Consider the following 19,188-nt stretch of genomic DNA (forward strand, 5'->3'; position numbering starts at 1 on the left):
CATCTACAAGCTAGGGAGAATCTACAGTGACCAATGACTTCATGTCCTATGTGGAAATACGGCTCTCCCATTTTAAGGAACGTTCTGCCCGAATTATTTTCTATTGAAATGACTTCAATCCGAAAGGTTGATTAACTGATTACTACTGAATAGCAGTAATGGGCGTAATAGAAGCGAGGTCATTTATGAATTCCGACAATGTTCGATCTGGAAATTTCCCCGGTGTGGGACAAATAAAGGAATATATTATTATTATTATTATTATTATTATTCCATCGAGGGCTGAAATTTTGAGCTTTAATTCAAACAAAACAAGTGACATTTGACAACACTTCGTGAAAAAAAAAGTCATTTAGTACGTTGATTATATTTGCTAACCTGGGATTCGGTGTTTGCCAATTCCACTTTTAAAAAAGGTCTCACTCTCAAATACACTTTAAGCCGCTGATCCTCGGCCGCAGATGGTTTCACACGACTGTCACCCTGTTCGGAATAAGCAGAACAATAATTCGCATGGGGGGTGGGGGGAACTAACCAGGAGCAGTTCAGGGGAGTCGATATCCTGCACCAAATACACGATGGACCAACCTCAAGACATCGTTGGGTCGTTGCTTCGTCCAATCGACCCAACAAACGCTGCTCCGGGGTTTGTGCTTCATGGAAAGTGGAAAATTCGGACGTAGAAGTCATGTTTGCTGCAATATACCGATAGGAAATGAATGTTACTCTGAACAGAGACACAGGGATTGGAATTTCGGACAAAAACACAAAGTGCTGGAGCAACTCAGCGAACCAGGCAGCATCTGTGGAGGCAATGAACTGGCTCAGCGAGCCAGGCAGCATCTGTGGAGGCAATGAACAGGCAACGTTTCGTGTCCCAGCCCTTCAAACTCTCTTCATTAATCTTTCGACTGGCACGTCCAGAGTCCGAGGAAACGCAAGGTTCCCCTAGAACCCCACACCACCCACGCGTCCACACCACCCATGCTTGGGGAGAAAGTTGTCCACGATTTCAAGTCGAGACTGAAACATACAGCACTACGAAGCATAAACAGAACACAATCATTATTGACGCGTTTTTATCTGCATTACAATAAAGCTACATAATTTAACACTGAGTGGCGTGGGATGATACTCGCTCCAAAAGCCTACCAATTCGTTAAAAGGAAACTCAATGGACAATAAATAAGATTTCACTTATATGGGCACTCAAATTAATGGGACAATGAGCTAAACTCCCGGATTTAATCGCTAAAAATAGCAGAGAACTTTCAATTTCGCTTAAAAACATAAAATAAAGTTAGGAAACGAGTGTAGAACGCTCATCACAACCATAAACAAAGTGGTCAAAGCCAACCTCGAAAATGTTTAAACTTTAAGCCAATTGCTGTTTCAGGGTTAGATCTGTTGGGGGGAAAATGGACGAACTTTTCCTCGACTTTCTGCACAGACTACTATCCAAACACAATTCGTCCCAACCTATTGGCCACAGAGGTTTAAAACACGGTCACACCAGCTTTGTCGCTTTAATAGAGACAAAGATTTGAGTAAACGCTACATTTTCCTTTTAAATTGGGAGTTTGTGGCACCTGTTTCTGGTCGCGTTAATTATTCTTAAAGGGACTCTTCCTTTGAACGAAACTGGGGAAAATGTAGGAATTGGCATTGGCAAAATAACAAGGTAAATAAATCCTTAAAGAGATTTAGTTTATTTATTGTCACGTGTATTGGCAAAATAACAAGGTAAATAAATCCTTAAAACAAAATCTAAAAATTGAAAGAAATATAAGTACTGTGAAAGGGAATTCTCTTTCTTCTGTCATTGGATAGCAGTAAGATCACCGATTGACCAAATGGTGCCAGCACAACAACCTGGCTCTCAATATCAGTAAAACCAGTGAACTGATTGTGGACTTTGGAAGAGGAAGGATGAGGATCAACAATCCTATTTTTATCAACTGGATGATTGTTGAGAGAGTCAAAAACTTCAAATTCCTGGGAGTGCATATTTCCGAAGATCTTTCCTGGACCCAGCACACTGATGCAATTATAAATAAAGCATATCAAAGCCTCTACTTCCTGAGAAGATTCAAAGAGGATTCTTTTGAACTTCTACAGGTGTACAGTAGAGAGCATATTGACTGGTTGCATCATGGCCTGATTCGGCAACTTGAACCTCCAGGAGCGAAAAAGACTGCAAAAAGTTGTGAACACTGCCCAGTCCATCATTGGCTCTAACCTCCCCACCAACGAAGAAATTTATCTGCCTCAAAAAGGCAGCCAGCATCATCAGAGACCCACACCATCTTGGCCAAACACTCATTTCACCCCTGCCATCAGGAAGAATGTAAAGGAGCCTGAAAACTGTAACGTCCAGGTTCACGAACAGCTTCTTCCCTACAGCCATCAGGCTATTAAATACTACAACCTCAAATAAGCTCTGAACCACAATAGACTATTATCTATATACTAAAACTCTTGTTTGTTTGTTTGTTCCTGAACTACAGCCAAAATGGTATATGATAGCGCAACAATTTTAGGCTCACCTTACTCACCACCATTTGGTGGTAATGGAAGAAGTTTCATTGAAATCGGTGTTATATTTTTAAAGTTATTCATATTTTAAAGTTTAAATCTATCTCCTAGGGAGGGAGGAGGGAGGGGGAGGGAGGGGAGAGGAGAGAGGGTAAGGGGGGTTGAGGGGGATGGTGGGGGGAGGGGAAGGGGGGAGGCGGAGGGAGAGGGGGGAGGAGAGGTTTGGGCCCAACGGGTCCACTTGGTCTAGTTATTATTATTATTATTATTAGTATTATTATTATTGCACTATTATTGTTTGTTTTCTGAATATGTGTGTATTAATATATATATATAATGTGTGTGTGTGTGTGTGTGTGTGTGTACTTGTGTGTATCTGTATATATTCACACTGAACTTTTTTCTCTCTCGTTTATCATATTGTTTTTACAGTGTACTATGTTTACATATTCTGTTGTGCTGCAACAAGTAAGAATTTCATTGTTCTATCTGGAACACATGACAATAAAACACTCTTGACTCTCTTCTCATGAGCAATGGCTAAAATTAGTAATTGAAATATTTTAAATCATACATAACAAATTTAGCTTTTCCCCAGTTCTGAATTAATTTCAAATAGTGTTCTTGTAACACAACATTTTTATTAAAAGCAGCAGACTGGCTCAGACAGTCCAGAACAATTATTCATTGTTTCAAGTTTCAACATTCTAATAGTTAATGTTATTTCAACAAATTAAAAGACACTGTGATCTCAGTCTCCGAGGCTGATAGCAGAGCATCCTTCAAGAGGGTGAACCCATACAAAGTGTCTGACCCAGACAGCGAACCTGGCCATGTGCTTAAGACCTCTGCAGACCAACTGGCTGGATGGAGTATTCAAGGACATCTTCGTCCTTTTTTGTCTGTGGCCTGTGGTTCTCACCTGCTTCAAAGGGGCAATTATCATCCCAGTGCTCGAAAAAACCAAGGAGGCCTGCTTCAATCACGACTGTCCAGAACCACATGCATCCACCAAAACGAAGTACTTCAAGAGATTGGCTAGGGTGGAATCAACTTCTGCCTCAGAAATTAACTAGGTTCACTTCTATTTGCCTATTGCCTGTACCAGCTCAAAAGTAGATGCTCCACTCAAGCCAGTCTGCTGCTTTAAACAAAAATATTGTGTTAAATTCAAACAACTGAAGTCAATTTTGAACTAGTAAAAAGCGAAATTGTTATGTATGATTTAAAATCTTTCAATGACTTGTTGAAGCCATTGTTCAATGAAAGAACAAAGACATTTTTTTTCGCTGCATATTTACATTTCTTTCCAATTTTAGGTTTTATTTTAAGCATTTATCTGCTTTGTTACTTTGCAATGCCAATTGCTGCATTTTCCTCAGTTTCATTAAAATGAAGAGCCCTTTTAGGAATAACAGTAGACACCATATCACTGGCTCTCCACTCTGGGCTGGACCATCTGGATAAGAGGAACAGATACTTCAAGAGTCAAGAGTGTTTTATTGTCATATGTCTCAAACAGAACAATGGAATTCTTACTTGCAGTAGCACAACAGAATATATAAACATAATATTCTGTAAACAATATAATAAATGAAAGTTCAGTATATATATCATATACTGTATATATATCATATACCGTATATATATATATATGAACACACACACACACAAATATATATATATCTACATACACACAAATATATATGTGTATATTGGACCTTGGATTTTCCCAAACCATCTGCCAATGGATCAAGGACTTCCTGACCAACCGCCCCCAGACCGTCAAAATAGGCCCTCACCTCTCCTCCACCATTACACTGAGCACCGGCTCACCACAGGGCTGTGTGTTGAGCCCCATCCTTTACTCCCTCTACACTCACGACTGCGCCCCCACCCATCCCACCAACACCATCATCAAGTTCACGGATGACACGACTGTGGTTGGACTCATCTCAGAAGGAGATGAGACAGCCTATAGGGATGAAATCCAAAGGCTGGCAGCATGGTGTTCAGTGAACAATCTGGTCCTGAACTCCTCCAAAACAAAGGAACTTATAATTGACTTTAGAAAAACCAGTGGAGATTACGACCCACTCTACATCAATGGGGTCTGTGTGGAAAGGGTACCAGCTTTCAGGTTCCTGGGTACGCACATCGCAGAGGATCTTACCTGGTCTACCAACACCATCACCACAGTAAAGAAGGCACAGCAGAGACTCCACTTCCTGAGGATCCTCAGGAAAACCAACCTGCAGGAGAAGCTCATGTTGTCCTTCTATCGCTGCTCCATCGAGAGTGTGCTGGCATACTGTATAACCACATGGTATGCCAGCTGCTCAGAAAAGGACAGGAAGGCCCTTCAGAGGGTCATCACGACGGCCCAGAAGATCATCGGCTGCTCACTGCCCTCCCTGGAGCACCTGTTCAGCCTACGCTGCCTCAGTAGAGCAGGCAAAATAATAAAAGATCCATCCCACCCCGGCCACCGTCTGTTTGTTCATCTGCCCTCTGGTCGACGTTTCAGGTCGATCAAATCCCGAACAAACAGACTTAAGAACAGTTTTTACCCCAGGGCCATACGAGAACTGAACACTACCTTTGCACTAGGCAACACCGTTAAAAAATCTTGTACTTAATATAATTGTATTTAATTGTATTTATGTATTTATTTGTTTTTGCATTTATTGCATATATGTTTGTACGCACCGTCAGGATTGGCTATTTTTTAATTTCGTTGTACTCGTTGCAATGACAATAAATGAATATTATTATTATTATTATTATATATATATCTACATACACACAAATATATATGTGTATACATATATCGCAGTGTTTGGTATATATATCATATATACACACACACACAAACAAATATATTTAAATAAATATATTTATTTATATATATATATATACACAAATATATATAAATATATATAGCGCAGAGTGGAGAGCCAGTGATATAACGTCTACTGTTATTCCTAAAAGGGCTTCCACATGATCAATTCCATCAAACCCATCGCAAAGCTCCAAGACCTGTTCCGCTGTACCTCAGTTAACTTCCTCATCAGCAGACGTCAATCAGTGTAGATCGATAACAACATCTTTTCACCGTACCTCGTTACACGTGACAATAAATAAACTAAATCTCTTAAGGGTGTGTGCTTAGCTCCCTGCTCTACTCTCCTTATACATATGAATATGTGGATCGGCACAACTCCAAGGCCAATTATAAGTTCAACAATGATACTACTGTTGTTGGCCAAATTACACATCTTGACACTGTGAATAGTAGAGTGATACATGGTACCGCAACAACAACATCTCACTCAATGTGAACAGAATCAAGGAACTAAACATTGACTTCAGAAAGGATAAGTCAGAGACCATGTGGTGGGTTGGTGGTGGGGAGGGTTAAGTTTCAAATTCCTGGGTGTTATCATCTTCGATGTCATATGGATACAGCACATGGATGCAATCAAGAAGAAGGTGCAGGGTTGCCTGCGAGTGGAGGATTCAGCCCAGTACAGATACAACACCCCCCTCCCTCGCCCATTGAAAGCATCTAGATGAGGCATCTCATCTCAAAAGGTGGTATCTATCATCAAGGATCCCCACTATCCAGGCTATGCCCTCTTCTGAATGTCACCATTGGACAGGAGGGACAGAAGCCTGAAGTTCCACACTATCAGTTTCAGAAACAGCTACTTATTACAGCTATCAGATTCTTGAACCAACCTGTGCAACCCTCGTTCTAAGAAGAGTTCCGACTTGAAACATCATCTGTCCAAGATACAGGTAATTGCATCAACTTTAAAAACTGTTTTAGAATTCACAACTCTCTGGGTGAATTTTTCTTATTCCTCATACCAGTCCTAAATGGTTTTGTAGTTACATAAAATTGGAGAATTGAATGTTCATACCATTTTGCTGTAAGTTTTCCCGTGGAGTATCAGGTGTTGTTCCTTCAGTTTGTGTGTGGCCTCACTCTGGCAATGGAATTAAAATGGTTAGCAACTGTGAGGTCCAGCAGGTTATTGCAGACCGAGCTCATCTTCAATAAAATGGCGCCATGTCTTTGCTTGGTCTTGCCAAAGTACAAGACGACAAATCGGGAACACTGGATGCAGTAGATGTAGTTAAATGAGGTGCACGTGAATTCCCGTCTCCTGACTTGCAAGTAGTGCTGGGGTCCTTGATGAAAGTGAAGGAGGTGGAACAGGGGTTGCAACATGATTTCCTAGCTCTTAAACTCAATACCCTGACTGATGAAGGCAAACATTACACCTCCTTTACCACTATTTACTGTTGTTGATTGGCTGCATCTTATTGAGGTTGATCTCACTAGGCCAAAGACAATGTCTTTACTCCTGCTGCATATCTATTCTACTTAGATTGAACTTAGACTGTCTGAAAAGCATCTTGAACTAAAACTGCGCTTGTACATTTTCTTCTACAGGTGCTGCCTGACTCACTTAGTTCCTCCAGCAGTTTTTTTTTCTTGCATTAGTGTGCCTAAATTGTCAGTGACTCTTTACAATTCCAATACAGCATTCTCTCAATAGAATGTGTAAGAAAGATCTGCAGATGCTGGTTTAAACCGAAGATAGACACAAAAAGCTGGAGTAACTCAATGGGACAGGCAGCATCTCTGGAGAGAAGGAATGGGTGACGTTTTGGGTCGAGACCTTTCTTCAGACTCTGAAGAAGTGTCTCAACGCAAAACGTCACTCATTCCTTCTCTCCAGAGATGCTGCCTGTCCCGTTGAGTTACTCCAGCTTTTTGTGTCCATCTTCTCAGATAGAGATCACTTAGTAAAAAATTTTTTGATCCTTCCATGCTTTTTTGCACCTTTAACTATTTTATTGCTCTCCCATCAATTGCATTCAAAATTCTGCTACCCACCTACCTTGCAGCAAATTTATCACTGTCCTGACTCTTAAGACCCAGTTCTCCATGCACCAAATTCAATTATTGATGCTTACTCCCTCCCCCAAATTACTGCAGCCATACTAATCTTCACCACCAGCATTTATCTTTTCAGCTGCCCATGCTCAACTCACTTCCTAACTCTTCCATCCATCTTTACAACCTCAAACAAATATGGTTTACAATGAACAGCACTGTGAAGCTGATAAGAGTTGCTGCCTCACAGAACCAGAGACCCAGGATCAATCTGACCGTATGTGCTGTCTGTACAGTTTACATGTTTCCCTGTGACTGCAGACATTTCCTCAGGGTCCTCTGGTTTTCTCCCACTCCCAAATAATGTCACAGAGTACAGGAAGGAGATCGAGAACCTCGTGTCTTGGTGTCGAGACAACAACCTTTCTCTTAATGTCAGCAAGACAAAGGAAATAGTGATTGACTTCAGGAAGCGAAGCGGTACACATACCTCAGTTTGCATTGCTGGTGCTGAAGTAAAGATAGTTGAAAACTTCAAATTCCTAGGAGTCAATATCAGCAACTTCTTCAGGACCACCCATATTGAAGCAATGACCAAGAAAGCACACCAACGCCTCACTTCCCAAGAAGGCTTAGGGAGTTCAGCATGTCCCATTTCAACTCTCACCAACTTCCACAGATGCACCATAGAAAGCATTTAATCAGGATGCATCACAGCTTGGTTTGGGAACAGCTCCATCCAAAACCGCAAGAGATTGTAGTAAATTGTGGACGCAGCCCAGAACCATCACACAAACCAACCTCCCTTCCATTGACTCCATTTATACCTCACACTGCCTCGGCAAGGCCAACAGCATAATCTAAGACTGGTCGTACCCTGGCCACTCCCATCTCCCCTCTGGCAAAAGGAATAGACGTGTGAAAACACACACCTCCAGATTCAGGGAGTTTCTTCCCAGCTGTTATCAGGCAACTGAATCGTCCTACCACAACCAGAGCAGTCCTGAACTATTATCTACCTCACTGGGGACCCTCGGACCTTGATCGGACTTTACTGGCTTTACCTTGCACTAAACATTATTCCCTTATCATGTATCTATACACTGTAAATGGTTCGATTGTAATCATGTATTATCTTTCCTCTGACTGGATAGCACATAACAAAACCTTTCACTGTACTTCAGTACACATGATAATAAACTAAATTGTAACATTCCAAAGTAAAGGTTGCAAGGTAATTGGCCTCTTAATTGCCCTAGTGTATAGTATGTGGATGCAAAAGTGGGATAACAGAACTCGAGAACAAGTAATCAGCGTGTACTCTTGTTGGTTAAAGGGCCAGGTTCCATGCTGTGCCTTTGTCAAAAATTAAGCACACTTAAAGTTTGATAAATTTAAGTACAAATGCTGCATTTGGCTTTGGCCACTACACTCCAAATCTAGATGTTGTCCATGTGCTGCTCTAACAGTGAAATAACCCATTTCGACTCAAACCACCCCATTCCTCGCCATTCAGATGACACAACGGTGATCGGGCTGATCACCAACGGGGATGAAACAAACTATAGAGCGGAGGTGCAGAACCTGGCGGACTGGTGCTCGGATAACAACCTGTCCCTAAATACCACCAAGACCAAGGAGCTGATCATCAACTTCCGTAGGTCACATAACGGGGAATATGCCCCAATCTCTATCAACGGGGACAGTGTGGAGAGAGTGTCCAGCTTCAAGTTTCTGGGCACTCACATTTCGGAGGACCTAACATGGTCCAATAACACTGCTGCGCTGGTCAAGAAGGCACAACAAAGACTGTTCTACTTAAGAACACTGAAAAAGTCTGGTCTACCCCAACAGCTGCTGACGACCTTCTACCGCTGCACCATAGAGAGCATCCTAACGCATGGCATCCCTGTGTGGTACCTCAGCTGCACGGAGGCAGAAAGGAAAGCTCTACAGCGGGTAGTCCATAGAGCTCAGAGGGCCATCGGAACACAGCTACCAGACTTGGAGGGCATCTACAACACACGATGCCTCAGAAAAGCCACCAGCATCCACAAAGACTCTTCACACCCCTGCAACAGTCTGTTCGAACTCCTTCCATCGGGCAGACGATACAAGGCCTTCTATGCCCGCACCTCCAGACTCAGGAACAGCTTCATCCCCAGGGCCATAGCTGCTATGAACCGGTCCTGCTGAGCCGGATGGCCACAACGCACGGTAGCGCAGCGGTAGAGTTGCTGCTTTACAGCGAATGCAGCGCCGGAGACTCAGGTTCGATCCTGACTACGGGTGCTGCACTGTAAGGAGTTTGTACGTTCTCCCCGTGACCTGCGTGGGTTTCCTCCGAGATCTTCGGTTTCCTCCCACACTCCAAAGACGTACAGGTATGTAGGTTAATTGGCTGGGTAAATGTAAAAAATTGTCCCTAGTGGGTGTAGGATAGTGTTAATGTACGGGGATCACTGGGCGGCACGGACTTGGAGGGCCGAAAAGGCCTGTTTCCGGCTGTATATATATGATATGATAACGCATAGATCAACTTGCACTTTACCCTGTCCAAAACTGTTTCGTTTCGTTGGGTTGCTGCTGTCTAAATTACCTAAATTGTTGCATCGTATGGGAGGCGCATTCCCAATCTCGTTGTACCCCATGGTACAATGACAATAAAGATATATTGTATTGTATTGTATCATGTGTGTAACAGCTACAATATTACAATGCAGCAAGATGGTGCCTGAAGGCTTTCTGTCAAATACCCAAGATGTATATACAAGTAATTATGAAAGCAGCCATTCAGTTGTGATGGTAGGTTAATACTTGTAAAACTGTGTTGCTGTTCTCCTGAGACAGTTGATCTATGCAATATTTCCAGAAATTTAAGTCGTCAAAAATTTGCGTAATTATCCCTGGGAGACTGGAATTTGACAAAAAGGCAGTTTATCTGTTTGTTTTCTCTTTTGTAATTTGCACAATTTAAAGGTTAAAATCTTGAACCAGTTAAACTGTACCAATCACAAAATGTACTTTCCATCTGCAGGGATTGTCAAAGATAGGCATTTAATCTCAATCTAATAATAGTAAAGAAAATATCGGTCAATTAGCAAGAAAGGACAAAGAGCTGGAGTAACTCAGTGAGCCAGGCACTTTTCCTAGAGAACATGGATAGGTCACATTGAGTCAGGTACCTTTCTTCAGACTTGAAGAATGACAAATCCTCACTTCTATGAAAAGTGCTGCCAAGGACAGCCAAATACATGGAGCATCTGCAATTATATCCGTCTATATCCACACAAGGCCAACATTGAACTATAACTGTTCAATGACATTCCAACCAGTTAATATATGGCATGTAAAAGATTGAACAATTTTATTCACTTTTGGAAGATTTATTGAAGTTTTGCTCAAAACCTGTATCCAGTGTAATCTCAAATTAAATCGATGAAACTCCCTCAAGATTCAAGAGATTCAAGATTCACTACTATAATTTCACTCCTTGCACTGGTGGGAGAGGCATTTGAATGTGTGGATATGAAATTAATAAAGTGAGATTTGGAAAACACAGTAGGGTTTTATTTTTTATTGCATTTCCATAGACATTTAAGCATCGGCAATAGTAACCTCTACCTCAACACCAGGTTCAATACTGATGGAGGTGATCTGTTTCACAATTTCAGATGGACTGTGCAAATCAATTAGGCGCTTGTGGATCCGCATTTGAAAACGATCCCAGGTTTTGGAACCTTCACCACAAGGAGTCTTTCTTGTTGTGATACGCAGAGTCTGAAACAAAGCACATAAACTCATGAAATTATGTTAACTCTCCTGCAGGTTAACAAATTTAATCTTAATTGATGAAAACATACAAAGTGAACAAAGAAAAGAAGGATGTACGAATGAGCTGTATCAGAAGGGTTAAATAATGAAAAAGTTTATGGAGAATGGTTTTCCACAATATGATTTAGATTCTCATGCTGAGATAGCTTCAATTCTCTAAAAAGTTGATTTCAGTGATCTGCATTTATTGCACACCAAAATGTTTTAAACAGCAAGATAATAGTGCTACTGTGATTAAATGCAGCAAGGCCCTTAAGCTTTCTGGCTGGACTAAAGTTTACAGACTATGGCTACAGCAAAAGTTGTGTTTATACAGATGAAACTAAGCACTTCAAAGTATAGAGGGAAACACAATAGGAAGGAAGAATAAATTGACAATGCATCATTAAGGAAACTAGTGCATTGTAACATGATTTGAGAGAAAAATCTGTATGCCCCTAATAGTCCAACAATTTAAAAAAGGCCGCGTTGCATCCCTATGCATTCAATGTCACAAGACAATAAATGCAACTTGCAATTAATAAGTGAGAGCCAAGTAGTATATGTACTTTGATTGTGGTACACTGTTCGATGGGGCTGAGAATCAGTTTCTGTGGATTTGTTTAAAATTATTGGGGCAAGTACACGGACCTTCCCATTGCAGCTTGAAATTCAACCATCCCAACAAAAAAGATTCAAAGATTCATTAGAACAGTACTAGACCAAGTGGACCCGTTGGGCCCAAACCTCTCCTGCACTGGTGCACCACCCTCTCCTCCCCCTCCCCTCCCCTCCACACTCCACCCCCTTATCCTCCCCTCTCCCTCCCCATCCTCCCTAAGAGGTAGATTTAAATTTTAAAATGAATAACTTAAAAAATATAACACCGATTTCAATTAAACTTCTTCCATTAGTACCAAAGGGACGACGGTGAGTAAGATGGGCCTAAAATTGTTGCGCTATCATGGAGTGTTTTGGCTGTAGTTCAGGAACAAACAAACGAGTTTTAGTTTATAAATGGCACAGGATCAGGACCTTCAGTCAATAAAGTCAGTGCCAAAGATGATGTCTGGAGAAAGTATTGTTATAAAAGTAGCCCAAGACACACCATAGCTGTTAATGGAGATACACTAATCGCCACACAAATCAGCCATTATCAACTATAAAATGCTAGTACCTGTCCAACGTGTGTTAAGATGCATACATTACCCACGCTCATCCTAACATTACAAGGTGATGTTGGCATGGCCACGTTACCTGTGATTTTACAGCCTAAAAGTAGCTTTAATGTTGTGACTGCCAAATATACTCACTGTTTTTAAGCGCTTAATGTAGTGGTACCATTCTTAAATTCATCCCACAAATTAAATATCTAGTTACTATTACAACAGCAGCACATTTCTAAACATAGTACAAACATTAAAAAGTAGAAACTCAATAAAAAACCCAATATAATTGAAAATGCACCCGTGTAGCATCCTTGACTGCCAGGTTACCCTAAACCTAAAACAATGTCCTTAAATTAGTCATAGTTGAAATATAGGCAAAGATGCATTTACTCTAACTCTAGTTTCTAGCAATACTATGGAGCAAGCCATACAATTTCTGCTCCACCATGAATTCGTGATCGATCTGAACATCCCCAATTCTCAATGGTCAATAATTCTGCACCAATCCCCCCCCCCCCTCTTCGTTTCGTCTGGAAGATTAAAAATTCAAGCATCTAAAAATTTTATGGAAGGCTGCGCTCACCTTATTCTTCAAATATAAAGTGATGTATTATTGATACAACAATTTTTGCAAGATTCATTTTTGAGCCATTGCTGCACTTCATCTGTACATGCTTTCTGGGCAATGGGACCAAAAAACTACTCCACGTGGGCTTACAAAAGCATCAATTACATTAGGGCAGCACAGTGGCGCAGCAGTAGAGTTGGTGCATAACAGCACCAGAAACTCAGGTTCAATCCTGACTATGGAGACTGTCTGTATGGAGTTTGTACGTTCTCCCTGTGACCATGTAAGTTTTCTCCAGATGCTTCGGTTTCCTCCCACAATCCAAAGATGTACAGCTTTGTAGGTTAATTGGCTCTGGTACAATTGTAAATTGTCCCAAGTGTGTAGGATAGTGCTAGTGTACAGGGTGATCACTGGTCAGTGTAGACGCAGTCAGTCGAAGAGCCCATTTCTGCGCTGTATCTCTAAAGTCTAGTCTAAAGAGAGTAATTCTTTTACCTGATCTTTCTCCTTGCAATAAAAGCAAACTATTTTGGTTGCGATGGGGGACCTAGCCAGGCCAATCCAGCAACTCTTACTGAGGACAGCTTTGAATTTGAATCATACAAAATGGCACCAGAAACATGGCAACTCTTGTATACTGTCTAAGTGTAACCTATTCCTAGTGTACTTAAATAGTATCATACTTGTATATCGCATGATTTTAACTGAATTTTATGTAAAAAAAGGAATTTCACTGCACCTAGGTACATGTGCAACAATGGACACTGAACCATTCTGAGGGACAGCAATGCAATAAGTTACCAGATTTTCTAAGGAATTTGAGGAATGTTATTGCAACAACCAGATCTGCCTGTTACTTGTAGGTTACATGAGATTCTCTTCCAAATTACATGAGATTCTCTTCCAAATTATTCATCACTATACCAAGAGTTAGTCTGAACTTTATGACCATTCTAAATTATAATCTCCCCATTAATATCTCTGGACCGCAAATACAAGGTCACAAGCCATCATAATGCACAGATATATATTTATCAATATATAAAGCATCACACCTTGGTGGGCATGCGAACAGGTCCTTTGACTTTTAGGTTCTTCTCTTTGGCACCACGAATTAGATCAGCACAAACTGCAGGAGGAGGAACAAGTAGTTATGGAACAAAGAAAACAACTCCACAATTTACACTGTCATCTTCAAAACTGGCTCAGAATAGCGTATAGATAAATCATGTAAATCATTTACAGAATATCATCCTTGCCAATAAATACAAAATCCCTTAATTTCATTATAAACTAATTTGTGCTTCCACTAATTCATGTACAAATTTCTATGTTTTGCTTGTAAGCTCAAAAATAGAGCCATGTTTGCAACTCCATACAGAAAATAAATTTTGCAGACACTTAAAAGCCAATCTGAGGCAATCACGTTCATCTCAATACATCCAAGACTCCTTTGGTGTGCATTCATGCACTGATTAAATTATGCCCATTTACAGAAAGATTAAAAAGTTTGGGTCAGAAAATTTAACCCAAATTACTTGCAAATTCCATACTTAAAAGTTTAAAGTCTCCCAAGTCCAAATTTATGCTTACCTTTCTCAAGTGATTTCACATTTCGGCTGGTCAAAGTGATTCGAATGCGATGGATTGCAACCTCCTGGTCTACAGGTGCTTTGCCAGCATCTTTAAATGCCTTTAGGGGGGGGGGGGGGGGGGGAAGTAAAAAGATGTAGATTAAAATTAATTTCTCCAAATTTGAAGTTTATGTTTTAAGTCTCCCAAGTAATGTGAAAAAAATGATCTTATGTTGTAACTGATTATAATAACAGCATTAGGTTGAATTACATAAAGTTAACCAAATTAAACTATTTAATGCTTGCTAATCAAGTGCTAACAATATCTTAGTTTACAGCAAGGTTACAGGCCAACATCCCATGCACGAGGGACAATTTACAATTATACCAAGCCAGGTCACAGGGAGAATGTACAAACTTCACACAGACAAGCACCCTTAGTCAGGATCAAACCCAGGTGTCTGGCGCTGTAAGGCAGCAACTCTACTGCTGCGCAACCATGTCGCACTCAGTGATTATTTGTGGAGAAACAGAATGATCCAATCAACCTGACAGCCAGCCATTTGAGCCTCAGGGTCGTTAGAACCTTTAGCCACAGATGTTACAGGCTTCTGCCACCAGATTTGTGATTCAGCTAGAAGCAGCATCTCACTGAAGTGGGTCAAAAAGCACTTTACATCTGGCCCTGCTTTACGCCGGGGAGGAGCATAGACAAGTGAACTTTAAATAAAAAAAGTCGGCAAAAAATGCTGGAGTAACTAAGCGGGACAGGCAGCATCTCTGGAGAGAATGAATGGGTGACATTTCTGGTCGAGGCCCTTCTTCAGACCGAAACAAAAACATTGAAACCGTGACATTTAAATATCCTTTAACATTTTAATGTTTTTCATGAACAGCCAGAATTTATTTTAGTAAATCTATTCCCGCAAGTTCATACTTCTTTGCCCTGTTCAGCCTCCTCTGAACGAGATATCTGCATAGTTACAGCATTTCTTCTCTAACAGAAGTCCAAATAAAAGGCCATCATTAACTTAGTCTGAGACTCGATACCACTTTTGCCCAAACGTTTAATGTATGCAGAATGTTTGTATACCTAGAACATTTATCCTTCCACCAGTCTTAATGTAATCGGTAGGAGGAATCTGCCATATGTAACTTTGTATTTCCTACATCGTGGCTTCCATAGATCTGAAAGTTTGTGGAGTATCTGACGGCTGAAGTGCCCAGTAAACCCTAGTCGTGCAATGGGCGAGTTGATGGGAATGGCAGAGGGAAGAAACAAAGAATAAAATGGGGTTGTCGGGGATGGGTTTGTGATGATCAGCATGGGCTGGGAGGACATTTAGAAACATTGAGCCAGTACCGCCATTCAACATGATCATGACATGGCTGATCATCCAGAATCAGTACCCCGTTCCGGCTATTTTCCCATACCCCTTGATTCCCTTCGCCCCAAGAGCTAAATGTGACTCACTCTTGAAAACGAATCCGTGGCTCAAAGCAAGTTCATGGGCACCGAGAGCAGGGTGTGTGGGTGGGTGGGCACGTGGTGAGCCCCGGGGAGCTCGCGTGCTCCCGCCCGGCCGCGCGCATCATCCAGGCCGCCAGCGCTCCAGCACGGCGGACACGTGGAGTGCCCACCCTTCCCTCACAGTCCCCATCCCGGACCGGGGCCTGCTCGCCCCCACCCGGCCGCTCCCTCTCTCCCCGCCCGCCGCTCACCATCACGACTTCCTGACCGACTTATCCGTCGACTTGTCCGGCTGGGACGCGGAGAGCGAGCGAACAGCGGTGAGTCAGGAACAGGAGCAGCAACTACAACCACCCGCCCACAGCTCCAGAGGAAGCGGCGCCGCCTCCGCCGGCCCTTAAATAACATCCGCGCGGACGCCCCGGAAGGGCAGCGGCTGCGGCGCGGGGCCGTTGATTGGTCCGAGCCCTCGCTGACGCGAGGTGCGCTGCGGTGCGCGTGCAGGCCAGTTGCAACCAGCGGCAGCGGCGCGGGGCCGTTGATTGGTCCGAGCGCTCGCTGACGCGGGGTGCGCTGCGGTGCGCGCGCGCGCGGGCCATCTGTAACCAGCGGCAGCGGCGCGCGCGCGCGTTCCCAGTTGACCCTGGAGCAAGAGAGTCAGCGCTCAGTGCAAAGGGTTTACTCTCTCCAGCAAATGCTCACTTCGAGGGAGAGCCCAATTCAGCAACCCGAGATTTTACTTCAGCCGAAACTTGTGCTGGTGCTGCACAACAACATTCGTCGGGTAGCATATTTTGCTCTCGGACAATGCAGCGATTGTTTTCGGAAGAACTATTCTTCTGAAAGAGCGGGGGCTGGAATCTTAAGCAACACATAAATTGCTGGAGGAACGCAGCGCGTCAGGCACCATCTGTGGAGAGTATGAAGAAGGGACGGGGTTCCGATCCGAAACTTCTCAAGTCCATGTCCTCCACAAATACCGCCTGGCCGTCATATTTTAGGGGGTTCCACAAGAGTTGCTGCTTGTGTGTGTGTTAATTGGATCACAAGCTTATCCCGACTGGGGCTCTTGTCTGCCATGGCTTAGTTTGAAAGGTTATATCACCACAGGAACGACTTTCTCCCAGTGAACAAGGGAGTTGTTCTCCAAAGTCCGTCTAGACATGAGCTTTACGGCACAAAACAATACCCAAGAAAATACCCAAAATCGTGGCCATACCTAGTCTTGTTTTAACCTCACTGAAAACCTGGACTGCATCAATTGTGGAAGCCCTCCTCAAAATTGGCTGTCCACAAAAATGTGTCGCTATTTGCTCCACGATGGTATACAAACAATACCAACCATGGTCGCCGCAGAGCAAATCTCAGTGAAGAACCAGCGTCCAACGAGGCTGCTTCATTGTCCCAACACTTTTCTCTATATAAAAAAAACAAAGTGCTGGAAGAACTTGGCATCTGTGGAGGGAAATAGACGGACGACGTTTTGGATTCGCAATTTGGATTGCGACCTTTTGACGACATATAACATATAACAACTACAGCATGGAAACAGGCCTGTCCGGCCCTACCAGTCCACGCCGACCATTCTCCCTGACCTAGTCTCATCTACCAGCACTCAGACCATAACCCTCCAATCCCCTCCTATCCATATACCTATCCAATTTACTCTTAAATAATAAAATCGAGCCAGCCTCCACCACTTCCACCGGAAGCCCATTCCATACAGCCACAACCCTCTGAGTAAAGAAGTTCCCCCTCATGTTACCCCTAAACCTTTGTCCCTCAATTCTGAAGCTATGTCCCCTTGTTGGAATCTTCCCCACTCTCAAAGGGAAAAGCCTACCCACGTCAACTCTGTCCGTCCCTCTCAAAATTAAAAAAACCTCTATCAAGTCCCCCCTCAACCTTCTACGCTCCAAAGAATAAAGACCCAACCTGTTCAACCTCTCTCTGTAGCCTAAGTGCTGAAACCCAGGCAACATTCTAGTAAATCTCCTCTGTACCCTCTCCATTTTGTCGACATCCTTCCTATAATTTGGCGACCAGAACTGCACACCATACTCCAGATTTGGCCTCACCAATGCCCTGTACAATTTCAACATTACATCCCAACTTCTATACTCGATGCTCTGATTTATAAAGGCAAGCATACCAAACGCCTTCTTCACCACCCTATCCACATGAGATTCCACCTTCAGGGAACAATGCACAGTTATTCCCAGATCCCTCTGTTCCACTGCATTCCTCAATTCCCTACCATTTACCCTGTACGTCCTATTTTGATTTGTCCTACCAAAATGCAGCACCTCACACTTATCAGCATTAAACTCCATCTGCCATCTTTCAGCCCACCCTTCCAAAAGGCCCAAGTCTCTCTGTAGACTTTGAAAATCTACCTCACTATCAACTACTCCACCTATCTTAGTATCATCTGCATATTTACTAATCCAATTTGCCACACCATCATCCAGATCATTAATGTAAATGACAAACAACAGTGGACCCAACACAGATCCTTGGGGCACTCCACTAGACACTGGCCTCCAACCTGACATACAATTGTCAACCGTTACCCTCTGGTATCTCCCATTCAGCCATTGTTGAATCCATCTTGCAACCTCACTATTAATACCCAACGATTTAACCTTCTTAATCAACCTTCCATGTGGAACCTTGTCAAATGCCTTACTGAAGTCCATATAGACAACATCCACAGCCTTGCCCTTATCAATTTCCCTGGTAACCTCTTCAAAAAATTCAAGAAGATTAGTCAAACATGACCTTCCAGGCACAAATCCATGTTGACTGTTTCTAATCAGGCCTTGATTATCCAAATAATTATATATATTGTCCCTAAGTATCTTTTCCATTAATTTTCCCACCACAGACGTCAAACTAATAGGTCTATAATTGCTAGGTTTACTTTTAGAACCTTTTTTAAACAAAGGCACAACATGCGCAATGCGCCAATCTTCCGGCACCATCCCTGTTTCTAATGACGTTTGAAATATTTCCGTCATAGCCCCTGCTATTTCTGCACTAACTTCCCTCAATGTCCTAGGGAATATCCTATCAGGACCTGGAGACTTATCCACTTTTATATTCTTCAAAAGTGTCCGTACCTCCTCTTCTTTAATCCTCCTAAT

At 42.5% G+C, this 19,188-nt stretch overlaps 2 protein-coding genes and 1 non-coding gene across 3 annotated transcripts in view; all 3 read right to left on the reverse strand.

The window, feature by feature from the left end:
• LOC144593004 (kinesin-like protein KIF20A) overlaps positions 1 to 7,622 on the reverse strand; it is a 35,355-nt gene extending 27,733 nt beyond the window's left edge. Inside the window, exons 1-4 of the mRNA XM_078398418.1 lie at positions 7,603 to 7,622; positions 3,887 to 3,994; positions 589 to 727; positions 379 to 483 (exon numbers count right to left, since the gene is read on the reverse strand). Coding sequence (XP_078254544.1) covers positions 379 to 483; positions 589 to 727; positions 3,887 to 3,994; positions 7,603 to 7,622 — 372 coding nt within the window. The remainder of the gene's footprint in view (positions 1 to 378; positions 484 to 588; positions 728 to 3,886; positions 3,995 to 7,602) is intronic.
• Positions 7,623 to 11,006: 3,384 nt separating this feature from the next.
• On the reverse strand, positions 11,007 to 16,426 carry rps20 (ribosomal protein S20). The gene is made up of 4 exons (XM_078398558.1): positions 16,294 to 16,426; positions 14,591 to 14,690; positions 14,053 to 14,126; positions 11,007 to 11,224 (listed from the first exon to the last, which is right to left on the reverse strand). Exons 1-4 carry the CDS (start codon positions 16,294 to 16,296, stop codon positions 11,042 to 11,044), a joined length of 360 nt encoding a protein of 119 aa, XP_078254684.1. The 5' UTR covers positions 16,297 to 16,426; the 3' UTR covers positions 11,007 to 11,041.
• On the reverse strand, positions 14,196 to 14,258 carry LOC144593255 (small nucleolar RNA U54). The gene has a single exon (XR_013547231.1). It is a non-coding gene; the product is annotated as a small nucleolar RNA U54 (small nucleolar RNA).
• Positions 16,427 to 19,188: the final 2,762 nt, after the last annotated feature.

Source organism: Rhinoraja longicauda, chromosome 4 (assembly GCF_053455715.1).
Source record: "Rhinoraja longicauda isolate Sanriku21f chromosome 4, sRhiLon1.1, whole genome shotgun sequence".
Taxonomy (NCBI): Eukaryota; Metazoa; Chordata; class Chondrichthyes; order Rajiformes; family Arhynchobatidae; genus Rhinoraja; species Rhinoraja longicauda.